Source organism: Coturnix japonica, chromosome 2 (assembly GCF_001577835.2).
Source record: "Coturnix japonica isolate 7356 chromosome 2, Coturnix japonica 2.1, whole genome shotgun sequence".
In the NCBI taxonomy this organism is placed as follows: domain Eukaryota; kingdom Metazoa; phylum Chordata; class Aves; order Galliformes; family Phasianidae; genus Coturnix; species Coturnix japonica.
Window position 1 is genome coordinate 93,019,623 of NC_029517.1, and position 13,543 is coordinate 93,033,165.

The 13,543-nt window shown below is 43.7% G+C and overlaps 2 protein-coding genes across 2 annotated transcripts in view; one reads left to right on the plus strand and one right to left on the minus strand.

Annotated features, from left to right (window-relative positions):
* Positions 1-2,999, minus strand: part of ANKRD29 (ankyrin repeat domain 29) — a 28,500-nt gene extending 25,501 nt beyond the window's left edge. The window contains exon 1 of the mRNA XM_015855442.2: positions 2,891-2,999. Within this exon, the coding sequence (XP_015710928.1) occupies positions 2,891-2,902 (12 nt within the window). The 5' untranslated portion in view covers positions 2,903-2,999. The remainder of the gene's footprint in view (positions 1-2,890) is intronic.
* A 4,915-nt stretch (positions 3,000-7,914) lies between these two features.
* The window catches only part of LAMA3 (laminin subunit alpha 3), a 102,705-nt gene continuing 97,076 nt past the window's right edge, over positions 7,915-13,543 (plus strand). The window contains 3 exon segments of the mRNA XM_015855427.2: positions 7,915-7,946; positions 7,948-8,491; positions 13,352-13,504. Coding sequence (XP_015710913.2) covers positions 7,915-7,946; positions 7,948-8,491; positions 13,352-13,504 — 729 coding nt within the window.

Here is a 13,543-nt window from a genome sequence, read left to right on the forward strand (position 1 = left end):
GCTGTAGTGCTCAGATGAACTAAAGCTGTGGTGGCAGTGGTACACATATCCCAGATATGATTTAGTGTAGGGTTTTTAGACTTAGGGTACTGGTTAGGCTGCGGTTGGACTTGATAATCTTCAAGGTCTTTTCCAACCTGGGTAATTCTATGATTCTATGATTCTATGACCTTACCCTCCAGTGAATCCTGCTCCCAAGACAACCCAAAGACAGCAGAGTGGAGACAAAAGTCAATCATGCTGCTTTAAAATGACATGTACTTTCCCATGTTTTCATGTTGATGCACAAGAATAATGAGGCAAACAGCCAGAACTGAATAATATTTCTAGTTGATACCAGCAGACACAAGATCAATTATTTTGAACCTATTTATTATAGATCAGCCACACTGAGCGCTTCTAGTTGGTTGACTTTTTAATAATCAGAGGCATTACCAGATTGTTAAATAAGCTGCTGTGTGAGACAAAAGCTCTTAAATTTCATCCATCCAATAAATTATAAGACAGTTCCTATAAATTGTTAGCAATATTTGTTGTACCCACACACATTGGGCTAAATTCTTATCTTTCTTTTACAGCTCATAAACTGCTTTTCCTCTTGTAAACTGCTAATAGTGTTGATTAAAAGAAAGCTTGCATTCTAAACCCTCCTTGCTGGCAACTGGTCTGGAAGTAGTTTTTCCACCTTTCCCCTTACAACCACTAAAATTTTATGTAAAAGCAGACAGGTGACCTAAACACACAGCGGTCCACGTTGTCCTTTTGCTTTAGTTTATTAAGCAAATATTTATTTATAAAGATCGTTGTCAGGAATATGGCCTTTCTTATTATATTAGGTGGAAAACTATTGCATGAAAGAACTCTCAAAAGCATCAAGGACACAAAAACGGGTTTTTCCCACTAGTGCTTCTGACCCAATTTGGAATGACTGCTATCAGTACTCCACAGTGCTGGGGATTCCTTACTCAGAAGCTATATACAGTACACTCAGACAATCTATCAGCTATGTAGTGATTAGATAGAAAAAGCAAATAAATCTGAGCTATTCTATTTATTCTATATACTGAAATAAAAAGAATTTGCAAAATCATTTGAGTGAGCTTTGGTGAAAGTTGGCGTATTTAATTATGTCATTTCCTCCAGCATCAACAACTGTCAGGATGGAATTTCCTTTATTTCAACAAGGTCTCTAAAGCATCACTGCAAATCCTGTCTGTACTACTTGTTTTAATTGTTTGTATGATGATTTCAATTCTGTGACCACCTGCTCCCACTCCCTGCCCTACCATTACCTTACTGCCTGCAAAGAAGCAGCAGCTTATAGTAGGGTAGGTAACAGGTAACAGAGGAAGACTGTAGTTCTTAAGCAATGAGCTTAGAGATGAAAGAGAGAAAAGAGAGGAAAAAGAAAACACTACTCAAGGATTGGTTCATCCTACTGTCAAAATACAAAAAAATACCATTTTCCAATTCAGTTTCCAAGCCAGTCCAGATAGAAAGGAAGAGTTGAGTGAAAAGTTTTAAGAAAAAGGACTGGAAATCAGAATCAGTCATGACATAACGGGAAATTCTAGTGGAACTTAGGAGGAAAGACAGAGGTTCTTAGTAGATACCAATGCATCCTATACAAAGGGTCATGAGGAAAGTATTTGAAGATACATACCTTAAGCTAAGGCAGGCAAAAGCACAGAGAATGTGGTAGAAGAGAGGATGTTGGTGAATATAAGCAATGAGAAAGGGATTTTGACTTGTGAGTAAGGATAAGACAGAAAGCATGAATAGACAGCAGCAACTGGAGATGTGTTGGGGTCTTAGATAAACATACAGCCTTCTGAGGAAAAGAGTAAAAAGGCAGGAAAGAGGGAGAAAGCAGGGGACTGCAATTCTCCAAATGGAAAGCAAATGGTTAGTAAGCCATCTTCAGCAGGAGGAGACAGAATGTGGGCAGCAGGGCACAGAAAGGAGCAGGTAGGGATGGACAGAGCGTACAAAGGTGGGTGCTGATGTGAAACGAAGGTGGGAACAACTCATGGAGATGGAGCAGAGGAACAAAGAGTCTAAAGAAGTGTGGGGCCAAAACTGGGATGAACACTGAGATTTCACCCCTCTGCACAATGCAGATGCCATGCTCCCCCATACGTGGGCTGCAGCCAGATGCTGCAGGTGGGACCCACCTGTGGCATCAAGCAGCCCCAGCATAGGCATGATACAGTGATGAGGGGAGGGAGGCTCAATGATGGGGAAAGCAATGCAGCACAACCAACACAGCCAAGGGCTGGCACAGAGCTGCTGATCAATAAGAGAAGAGCAAACACAGCATCCACACAGTGCAGAACTGAGGAGAAGATGTGCATCTGGCATAAATGTTTTCTGTTCCCAGCAGTTATCGCCGCTCGCTGAGCTCTTTGCCAATTGATTTTACTGATCCTGTCCTCGGATTTAAAAACTTATTTGGGGCAACGTCTCGAGTACGACTGCATTTGCAAGGCTTTGGAGGGAGCGTGCTAAGCGATGGGAATCGCAGGGAATCATCAGTGACCACCGCAGCTTGGGACGCAGAGCCACGGCCAAATGCCGCTCCCAACTATTACACAACCGATCTGAAAAGTCAGAGGGAAGCTCCGACCGCACCAAACCTGCAGCACAGACCCTAAGCGAGCGGTTTATGTAACACTAAACAAGCATCCTTCTCGGGATGGCAGCTGCGGAACGCGCCGGCTCCATCAGCAGCCACCGCAGCGCTCCTGGGGCACCCTACAGCCCGGGCAGGCCCCATAGACACCGCCGGTTTTTTGCTAAAATAAATAAAAACAAGACCACAGATATAAAGATATGACAAGGCAGATAACATGAAGCGTATCCCCCCTCTCTGTCCCCTCGCCCGGCTCACCTTGAAGGACATCCTGCGCACCGCCGGCCCCGCCCCGCACTGATCAGAGCCTCAGCTCCGCGGCCCGGGGCGGAGCGCGGCCCGGCACCTCCCTCCTGACGGGAGCTGCTCGGATCAGTCCCGATCATAGCTATTAAGTAGAGAGGTGCAGGTCCCCCGCATCCCCTGCTCATCAGAGCAGCAGGGTCCGCATCACCCGGCAGCTGGCTCAGAGCTGGACACCGGGCCATCCTTACTGAAACCCATCACTGTACGCTCTGCGCATGAGGGGGAGCATCCCGTCATCCTGCACACACCACTTCCAGACACCACTTGTATGGATGATGCTGCCCTTAGGGAGCCAGTCAGTTCTTAATGGCTTAATTTTATCTCTGTGGAAATGAATAGCCATAAAGGCAGCACATGTCCTGCTCTGCCTGGCTGCAGGTTGCACTCCAAGTTGGCATGATATAAAGTAGGCAAAGCGAGGCTTGCTGTAGTGGGAGATTCCTGAATGTCTTTGCTTTTGTTGGTTTAAACTGAGCCCTGGGGAGATTTTCTTCTTTTGATGTGCATACATAAATTTCATTCACAAGAAAATTATGCATGTTCATGTTTGCTGGGAGATCCCACTCGTTTATTCTACAAATCTGCAAGCAGAGGATTTGCTGCAGCAATTATTCCCGAGGCAAATTTAATCTTGTGCATACAACAAAATGAACTACAGAAAAGCAGATGAAAGCTTCTAATAGTGTGAGCTCGCCTTAGACTGTATGGCCTGGTGTGAACATAACCCTATTCTCCTGTGACCAGCTGGTGGACTCACCCTCCTTGGAGGTGTTCCATAACTGTGTGGATGTGGGGCTGCGGGACATGGACAGTGGACATGGTAGGAATGGGCTGATGTTTGGATTGGATGATCCTAGTGCTCTTTCCAAATGGAATGATCCTATAGCTCTGCTTACTGAGTGGATCATACAAACAAAGCTGATCTCTCGGATTGTTCCTGAAACTTAAAACTGAATATGCTCAGCGGATTGCATAGTTAAGAGTCATCCTTGCTCTGATCCAGTTGCACAGCGGTACTTGCCCATGGATAGAGGAAAATATTAGTAATCTGCACACACTCCCTGCCTCACCCCTGGAAAATCCCCATATTTATCCAGCCTATTGGAACGCGCCAACCATTTAACATTCCTCAGCCAAAATGCTGTGTATTCTGACAAAGGAAAAACAAAAACTACTTTGGATGAATGACAAAATAGAAGACTAATGCAATACAAACCCTCACTAACTCCACCCCCTTGCACTTTAAACATCAAGGTGCAAATTTTGAAGTGCCTTTATTATTTTGCCCACAAAATCTGAAACGACAACTATATTCAACTGTGTATTGTCTGTGATTAAAGCAGATGTAATTACTGCATAAAAAGAAAAACGTGTCTGTGTAGAAAAGCAAATCTGTATTAATAATTAAGCAGTTAAAACAGTTATGCACACCTCCTTTCCTTGATATTATCCTCACCTTCTCCCTGCTCTGCTGAAGTTGGAGATTTCATTCTAATGGTAGCTTGGGATGTGTTGGTGAGTCACCAGCTGTCCTTCACTGTGGGGAATATGATGTGCATGTTGGTGTCTGCTCACTCCTTTTAGGATCTGCACGGGGTCATCTGGTATGTTTGCTCCTGTGGGACTGGATCCAGTACAAATTATACCTACATAATAATACAAGGACTCTTATGAAGTTAGCATAGGACATGTTTCATTTCCAGTACCTCACAGAAAGAACTATGAACAGAAGATTGTAAAGACTAGAAGTTCCTGCCCCTTGAATAGTACTGCCCTTTGAGAAATACATTTTCCTACCTGCGCTGCTCTGTTCAGCAATTTGGGGTCCAGCTGCTTAGAGTTACATAACATAAATCCCTGAGTGACGTAGCAGCTGATTATTACTAACTTTTCACTATAAACATCCTACAAATAAAGCGTTCCACAATAATGGGCTTAGTTGAAATTTTTCTTGTTCAGATGAACATGTTTAAACCATCATCTACCTCCCCAGGGAGGTGGTTGAATCGCCATCCCTGGGTGTGTTTAAGAGCCGTTTGGATGTGGTGCTCAGGGATATGATTTAGTGTAGGGTTGTTAGAGTTCTGGTTAGGCTGCGGTTGGACTTGATGGTCCAACTTTCAAGGTCTTTTCCAACCTGGGTAATTCTATGATTCTATGATCATCAACAACTAAAACAGTCAGTAAAATAATTTCCATCTGGCCTATTGTTTATATTAATTTTCCCTGTTCTAAACTGCAGCACAACCTGCTATGTGTGTAATTATGTTTTGCTTTTATAATATTTACAAAGAATACAGGCCAATTCTGCTACATCCTGTCATGTTAGCAATGGATTTTGAGTTACTCTTTATTTTAAGAAATACCCTTAAAAGGGTGAGAGCAAGAGAAATAGTAAAAACTACTCCAGAAACAAATTCCACAGCTCCTCAGGCAAACTAGGCTGAGTATTTATGTGTCTTACAAACCTTTTTAAAAATAGAATGGAGAATTTGCAAATCTGAACCTGAAAAAGGAAAAGTTTATCTAATGATAGAAATAGTTTACCCAGTGTGTTCATAACTGTGTGCATTCATCCTTTCAGCAATAAACAGCCTGGAATTTTCCCCACTCAGCATTGAAATTTTGCCTTCCTGAAGTGTTACCACTTTATGATGTTGCATACAGATCAGCTTTCATTTCCATTTCCTTTCCCTACTTATCCTCTGTGTATGTTGATTTTATGACTCAGTTGGAAGTTAGTTGTTTACCCATCTTCCATCTGCCCAACTAGAGAGAAGTTAGGGAGCCTGCATTCAAGTGCTTTGTGTCTGCGGACATTCAAACTCTATGTCTACTGTCTAATTAATAACTGATATTGCTGCAGATATTCATAATTGCAGTTGAAGTCTATGGGGAATAGAATCAAACCCTGCTAAATCATAGAATCATAGAATTACCCAGGTTGGAAAAGACCTTGAAGATCATCAAGTCCAACCACAGCCTAACCAGAACCCTAACTCTAAAAACCCTACACTAAATCATATCCCTGAGCACTACATCCAAATGGCTCTTAAACACAACCAGGGATGGCGATTCAACCACCTCCCTGGGGAGCCTATTCCAGTACCTAACTACCCTTTCTGTAAAGAAGTTCTTCCTAATATCCAACCTAAACTTGCCCTGGCGCAACTTGAGGCCATTTTCCCTCGTCCTGTCACTTGTCACTAGTGAGAAGAGAAAGAATCTGTCCTCTCCTTTCTCATAGCACCTCTATAGATACTGAAAGGCCTCTCAGGTCTCTTCATCAACAAGCTCTGCTTGATCAAGTGACCTATAGTAGACACCAGCCGAAAGGCTCCCTTTATATTGCCTCAGTCTCTAAAACTCACCCATAGGCTTTTAACTCACTCATGCCCATTCTTCAGGGATAGCTCTTCACACCCTATTCCTTCCCTGATATAGAGATTACATGGATCTGAGAACATTCCCTGTTCATTTTGTTTTCTTTTAAAGCTTCATCAAACATATCTGAGTCACCTGGTCTGTGCTAAGGTAATAGTTCTCAGAAAAACCTTTCTAAGTGATTATTTCAGAGTACAGAGAGACAGAGGTGACAAAAAAGAGTTCAGCATTCAAAATAAAGAGGTACTACATACAATCTCTGTAATTAATACTGTCTTTTTTTAATTTGAAACATTCATATCAAAAGAATTGTTGTCAGTATAATCAACAACCCCACTACAGGTGTAAACTAATTTGATTGTGCAAAACCAAATGTTTATTTGTGAATGAAGAGGAGACAATATCTGATGGCTTCCTAGTTATATACAGAAGCAACATCTTTAAAAGCATGCTAGCTAAATGGCCAGCCTGGATAGGACAAGGGGGAATGGTTTTAAACTGAGACGGGAGAGGTTTAGGTTAGATGTTAGAAGGAAGTTTTTCACACGGAGGGTGGTGACACACTGGAACAGGTTGCCCAAGGAAGTTGTGGATGCCCCATCCCTGGAGGCATTCAAGGCCAGGCTAGATGGGACAAATCTAATCTGGCAGTTTAGCATCTCATTTAATGGAACATTTAAAGATGCTATTGCCTAATTGTTTTTTGCAATTCTCCATGCTTAAGCAAGGGTTTGGACTTGATGATCTCCCAGACGTTCCTTCCAACCCCTGGCATTCTGTGGTTCTCGTCCTTTTTATGAAGTACAAAGTATCATGGGATGTGTATTAAGATGATTTCATTTCCCCAAAGTCACAGTTGGGAAAAGATAATATTTTTAAGTTGCTCTAGAAATTTATAGCATTTATGGGTAGAAAGCCCAAATCTGATATATTTACATGTATGCAATATTTATTCTCATCTTTACTATGAAGAACAGAAAAATGGCTTCCCACAGATATTTCTATGATGTGCTAAAGCTGTAATGACACAGGGCAAGAGGTGGTGATATTTGCTCGCAGACAAAATCAATAGCTTGTGGTTGGTGCTTCCTGAAATAGATCTCCCTTGCTAGCGCTGTGTGGCATGTAGCACATCTTTCACGAGTTACGAAATCCTTTGCTACTCACATGAATCACCATTAAAATATTAGAGGTATGTGTATCTTTGTGCCCGAATCCTATGAATTTTATTATGAAAGATGAGCAGTGGATGTGTGATTGTGTGTGTGTGTGGAGGGGCTGGGGGTGGGGAATGTGAATAGGTATGAAAGAATCATAGAATCACCAAGGTTGGAAAAGACCTAAAAGATCAACCGTAAAGAGGATGGCAATGTGGTGAAGCTGATGGGTATGACTTGTTTTTTAGCCAAAAAAACTATCTGACTTTGTTTTCTAAAACCTGTGCCAAATTCCTTAAAGGAGATGGCAAGCTGCCTTCCTGGGGGCCTGCAGACAGCAGCAGGGCACACCTTGAGTGAAACTGTCGGAGAAAGCCTGGAAAACCGTAGTTTTATGCAGTACAGGCCATGGCTTGTGAGGTGGGATGCTCGGAGATGTCTCCGCGCTCCGTTAGCGATACGTTTCCCTCAGGGGGAGGATCACCTGAGCATGGCTGCGGGGCCGGCACCTGGCACAACCCCACAGGCCTTTTTCCTCACCTTGGCAGCCGCTGCCATGCCGAACCCTCGCCTCCTACCGAGCAGCTCCGCACTCCCCGTGGCCGCCTCGCCTCAGCGGGGGTGTGTTCGTGCCTCTCCCCGCCCCGCACACCGCAGCCGGGCAGCCCCCGGCCTCCGCCCGCCTCAGCTACACGGCCGCGCCGGGGGAGGCGAGGGCAGAGCCCGGTGCAGGATGGCTGTGGTGTTGGGTCGCTTTGCCCACGGTACCCCAGCACCGGGCTGCCGGCTCCTCATGGCTCTGCTCCCGCCGCTCTTCTCCCTGTGCCCCGCGCAGACGGAGCCTCCCGGATCCCTCGGTCTCAGTCTCCACCCGCCGTACTTCAACCTGGCCGAGACGGCCGGCATCTCCGCCACCGCCACCTGCGGGGAGGAGGCGGGTGGAGGGCGGCCGGAGCTGTACTGCAAGCTGGTGGGGGGGCCGGCCGCGGCCCCACTAGGGAGAGCCATACAGGTAACGGCGACGGGCAGGGGGATGGAGTTAGCGACGGCAAGCTGGCTCTTAATTCAGGGATGAGGGCAGGTTGCACCTGCAGAGGGATAGAACTCATCCAGAGGAGTTAATGGAGAGATATTTCTCCAGTGGTAACGCTCCTTGCGTGAGCATCCCTGTGGGAGGGCAGGCGGCGAGCAGTAGGTCAGCTTTGTGGTGGGCTGGGGTGATGTTTTCTATCGGCTCTATCAGGACTTTGCCTCAGCCCTCCCAGATCTCTCCCATTTGTACCTTGCGGCTGCAGAATACCCTCTCACAAAAAGCTTAGAGTGCTCTGAGGTGCTTTCAGGCTGAGAAACACAGTTTTCCTGTTCGCAAAGTTGGGCTGCAGGTAGTAAATACTTCAGCTGAGGTTGTAGTGATGGGGAAACTGCTTGGTCTGCTGTTTGTGGCGTGATTATTTTTGTAATTATTCCCTTTGTATACTCGCATCCTTTTGGAAATGAGGGGAAAATGAAATGAAAGGATGGGAGTTCCTCTTGTTAAATGTTTGTGTTGCAGACCCTGGGTTAGAGGGCAGCTATGGGTCAGGGCTGATTCCATTCCCTGGAGGACTGCTGGTGCTGGTGGGAGCCTGCTGTGCCTCCTGCAGCCTTTGTGTAAATGTGGATGCAGCTGCATTGCTCTCCAGTTCTAACAAAGCCACACTGAGGTACAGCGCTTCAATACTTCTGTAGATATTGTGGCTTGAGAAAACTTGGAAAATTCCTTCCCCAGGCCAGGGAAATCCAGCCATGGAAAATGCGATAGCAGCACAATGTGCATATTATCAGTCCCCTCTGCTTCTTGAGTTCAAAAGAGTCTTGCTTGTTGTTTTATTTTTTTATTGGTGGAAAATTGGACAGATGCACATGAAAGTGCTGCAGAAACGGAGCTTATTTTGAAGGACTTAGATCAGCGTAAGTATTTGTGTGTGCTGTTTCTTAAGAGTCTGGTGGCTTTTGCGTATGGTGGCAGAGATGGGTCTAGCAGCTGCTGTGACAGTACCAGGCTGAAGCCGTGCTGTGCACCTGAGTCACTCACATCTGGAGTCTGGCCAAAGATGGATGGTGGCTGCTGTGCTTAAGAACAGGGAAGTCAGAAAGAAGGTGAGGAGAGGGATCTTCCTCTCTATTAAGGGAATAGACCGCTCTGTTGTAGTACTAACACAAGCAATTAAAATAGGGCAAAAAGAACAGCTCAGCTTCTTTTCTGCTGCTTCTCACTGAATTATAGAATGCCTTAGGTTGAAAGGGAACTTAAAGCCCAACCAGTCCTACACCCTGCTATGGTGTAGGGTGTACCCAGCAGCTCAGCTGCCCTGGGCACCATCCAACCTGGCTCTGAGTGCCTCCAGGGATGGGGCACTGCAGCTTCTATGGGAAACCTGTTCCAGTGCCTCACCATCCTTTCAGTGAAAATTTTCTGCCTAACATCTAACTGAAGTCTCTCCTCTTTTAGTTTAAAGACACTCCCCCTTGTCCTATCACTAATAGAATATGTAAAAAGTTGATCCCTCACCTGCTTATAAGTTCCTTTCAAGTACTTGAATTAGCCTCTTCTTTTCATCTTGTCTTTTGGTTTTTATATGTTCTTTATATGATTTATTGTATTCCTTAGTGGAGCTCATCATCCCCAGCAAATGTTGAAAGAGCATTAAGAGGCTCTCTTAAAAGGAAGCCCTTCAGGTGTGCAGTTCCTTCAGTTGCAGCTTAGTTCAGCCACCAGGTGAGGCTTGTGAGGCAGCGCTGGATGTACACTGAGGAAAGCAGTGGTTCTCTCCATTCATTGGCAAGAGGGACAATAACTTAATAAGAGCAGTGCTGAGTGAACAAATGTGCTACAGTACAGAATATTTCAGCAGCTCTGGCAGATAAATGACATGCCTGGCTTTGCCTGCAGATCTGTCCACAGTGGTGTGCGGGTGTGAGTTAAAGTTAGTTGCATACCTGTCCTGTCCTGCTAGTGGCTACATCTCCTCTAGGTATTAATTTATGAACAAGTCCTTCATCGTTGTAGCTTTTTATTATACACAGATTAGACTTCTTCATCATTTTCAGCATTTCAGCAAACTGCTTTATGCAGTTTCTTTCTCTCCTTCACGCAGAAGAACTGAGGGGAAGAGGGTAACAAGGTCACCAGAGGATGCACACCTGCCTTGCTGGTGAATTGCAGCCAAATTCAAGCAGTGGCTGCGTGCCCAGGCTCCTGGATCGAGATGTGTCCTGTGGCAGGCAGGCTGGGGGATCTTGCCTGCAGGTACTGCCAGGGAGGAGCGGGGAAGGCTGCTCAGCCCAATCATTTATTCTTTCTTTCTTTTTTTTTAATGTCTTGTTGGCAGATTTGCTGGAATGTACTTTATATAACTGAAACTCCGGTTGTTGCAATGAAATGCTTTGAATTACGTGTCCAAAAAGAAAAAAATAGTATCTTGAGTTCAGATCAAGTGTTCTGGTAGACTGAAATACAGAGGAGATGTATGTAAATGTAATGCTGGCACTGAATACTCCTCATTGTTTTCTTTTCATTCAGCCTTTCTTGAGGCTGTGGCCAAATCAAGGCTAGAACTACCATGGCAGCAACTGTTTCCTGTGTATTTCCAGCCAGATCATTGTGAATGTGAAGTAAAGGTGATTTTTCATGTGTGCTGCTAAACTGTTCAGGAGAGTCCTGTGGTGTTGTACTACCTATATCAGAACTCCAAGTGTGCCTTTGTCAGAAAATCTGAACAATAAAGATGATCTCATGTGGTGGCAACTGCTGGTTTTGATGGCTGGGCTCATTTCTCAATGTATTGCTTTTGCGGATTGTGACACAATGTTCTCTGGCCTCACTGCAGAAGCTGGCAGTGTTACTTGTAGCTAGTGCAGCCTATGTGGTGTCAACTATGTTAGAATCCCGTTGTGTCCTGGCATACTGTAGTTGTTTGTACAAAAATCATCCAAATCTCCATCGGCTAGAGGAAGAATATGTTATAACTTGATTGCCACAGTTAACCAGCCTATGTGCATACAGATTTAGAACACTTTTAAATAACTTTTTCAAATTCATAGAATCATGGGAAGGCTTGAGTTGGAAAGGACCTCAAAGCCCACCCAGTCTCACCCCATGCCATGGGCAGGGCTGTCCCCAGCAGCTCAGCTGTCCAGGGCCCCATCCAACCTGGCCTTGAGCACCTCCAGGGATGGGGCACCACAGCTTCTATGGGCAGCTGTGCCAGCGCCTCACCACCCTCTGAGTGAAGAATTTCTTCCTAACATCTAAACTGAATCTCCCCTCTTTTAGTTTAAAACCATTCCCTCTTGTCCTATTACTATTAGACTGATTCAAAATTTGATTTTCTTCCTTTTTATAAGCTCCCTTCAAGTAATTGTAAGGAATTCTCAAGATTAATGAGTCAGATCAACTAATCAGCTAATGGTGGTTGTGTCTTTTGGCACTTCTGTCATATTCTGATCTTGCCAGAAGAGCAGGATTAGGACAGAACTACTGCCCTCATTCCTGTGTTAGAAGTAGACAAGTGTGACCTCTCTAGTTAATTTGCACTGATTAGTGTGACAGCAGTGGCAAACAAAATAATGACAGTTGTATGGAACTGTGTGAATACTTCCAAGGCAGGTATATATTTAAGGCTAGACAAGAAAGGTTGTGGAAAAAACAAAAAGATGTCGCATCTTGTTGTTAAAAATTTGTTTAGTTAGAAAAGGAAAAGGTTCAAATATGACATACTACCTTACTTAAAACACAAATCCAATATAGTGTTCACATGTCACAGACTGAATGGTTTAAATGACTGTCTGGCTGAAGTAAATTAAAGGGATTGTAGCATTTAATGAAAATGCTGTTTTTCTTTTGGGGTTCTACCAAGATCCGTTTCTGGCACAGTTTCTCTTGCATCAATTATCTGCACCCAGCGACTGGAATAAGATGTGAATTGGACAGTGAAAAGATTCCTTAATGGCTAATTTCGATTCTTCAGCACTAATCTTAGTAGACTGTACAATGCGGTTTCTTGAAGATAAAAATACTGCTATGGGACATGCCAAGATGCCAAATTAAAATTAAGTTTCCTGAAGTTTATTCACCATTATTGTAAGGAACAGTATAAAGAGCTTTAGAAACTGCCAAAGAGAGATTATCAGGGCATATCCGGAGTGTGGCTTTAATTGTGGATTAAAAATCGTGTGGTAACTTTGGCAAATGAAGATACAATGGGATTCTTTCATCGTCCTGAAAGGGAATGCTCTGTGTAATCCATAGCATTTTCCATGGATGTGTATTTCTTCAAGATTCTGATTCAGAATGTATTATAATAACATGGATATATATTTGTTCATGCTATAAAATGATAACTGTAAATTTACACATTCACAAGTTGTAGATGATTTTCTTATGGGTTTGCTACTACTTGTCCATGTACACATGTTGCTTTCACAGTATTTTAGGAGAACTGAGGGTAAATTTTATGTTGATGTTATCCCAGCTCTAAGTGTCTTTGTTTCATTACATTCCTGTGGAAGTGCCTGCAGAAGTAATACAGATAATTTCAGCAAAGTATCAGTAAATGTATTAATAAGATATTAATACTATTAATATTATTTATTAATAAGATATGAGATTTATTGTCTTAAGAGATTTCTGAAATTACATTCTGTGTTTCAAGGTATAAATGTGAGCTTTAATTGCAAAAGAAAACAATCAAGTACACTATATACATAGAGAAGCAAGATTTAACTCAGTTTTTAGGTAGAGCTCCAATTCAGAACCTCAGTGAACAACAGCACACATCTGCAGTGTGTACAATCTTGACTGAGACAACCTCTTTAATTTTCTGTGTTTCAGGGACAATTCTGTGACTACTGCAATGCTGGGGATCCCAGTAAAGCTCACCCAATCACTAACGCCATTGACGGAACGGAGCGCTGGTGGCAAAGTCCTCCTCTTTCTAAGGGCTTAAAGTACAATGAAGTCAATGTCACTTTAGATCTGGGGCAGGTGAGTGTGTGAGCTGTTGTCTAAGGAATGATCATTTCT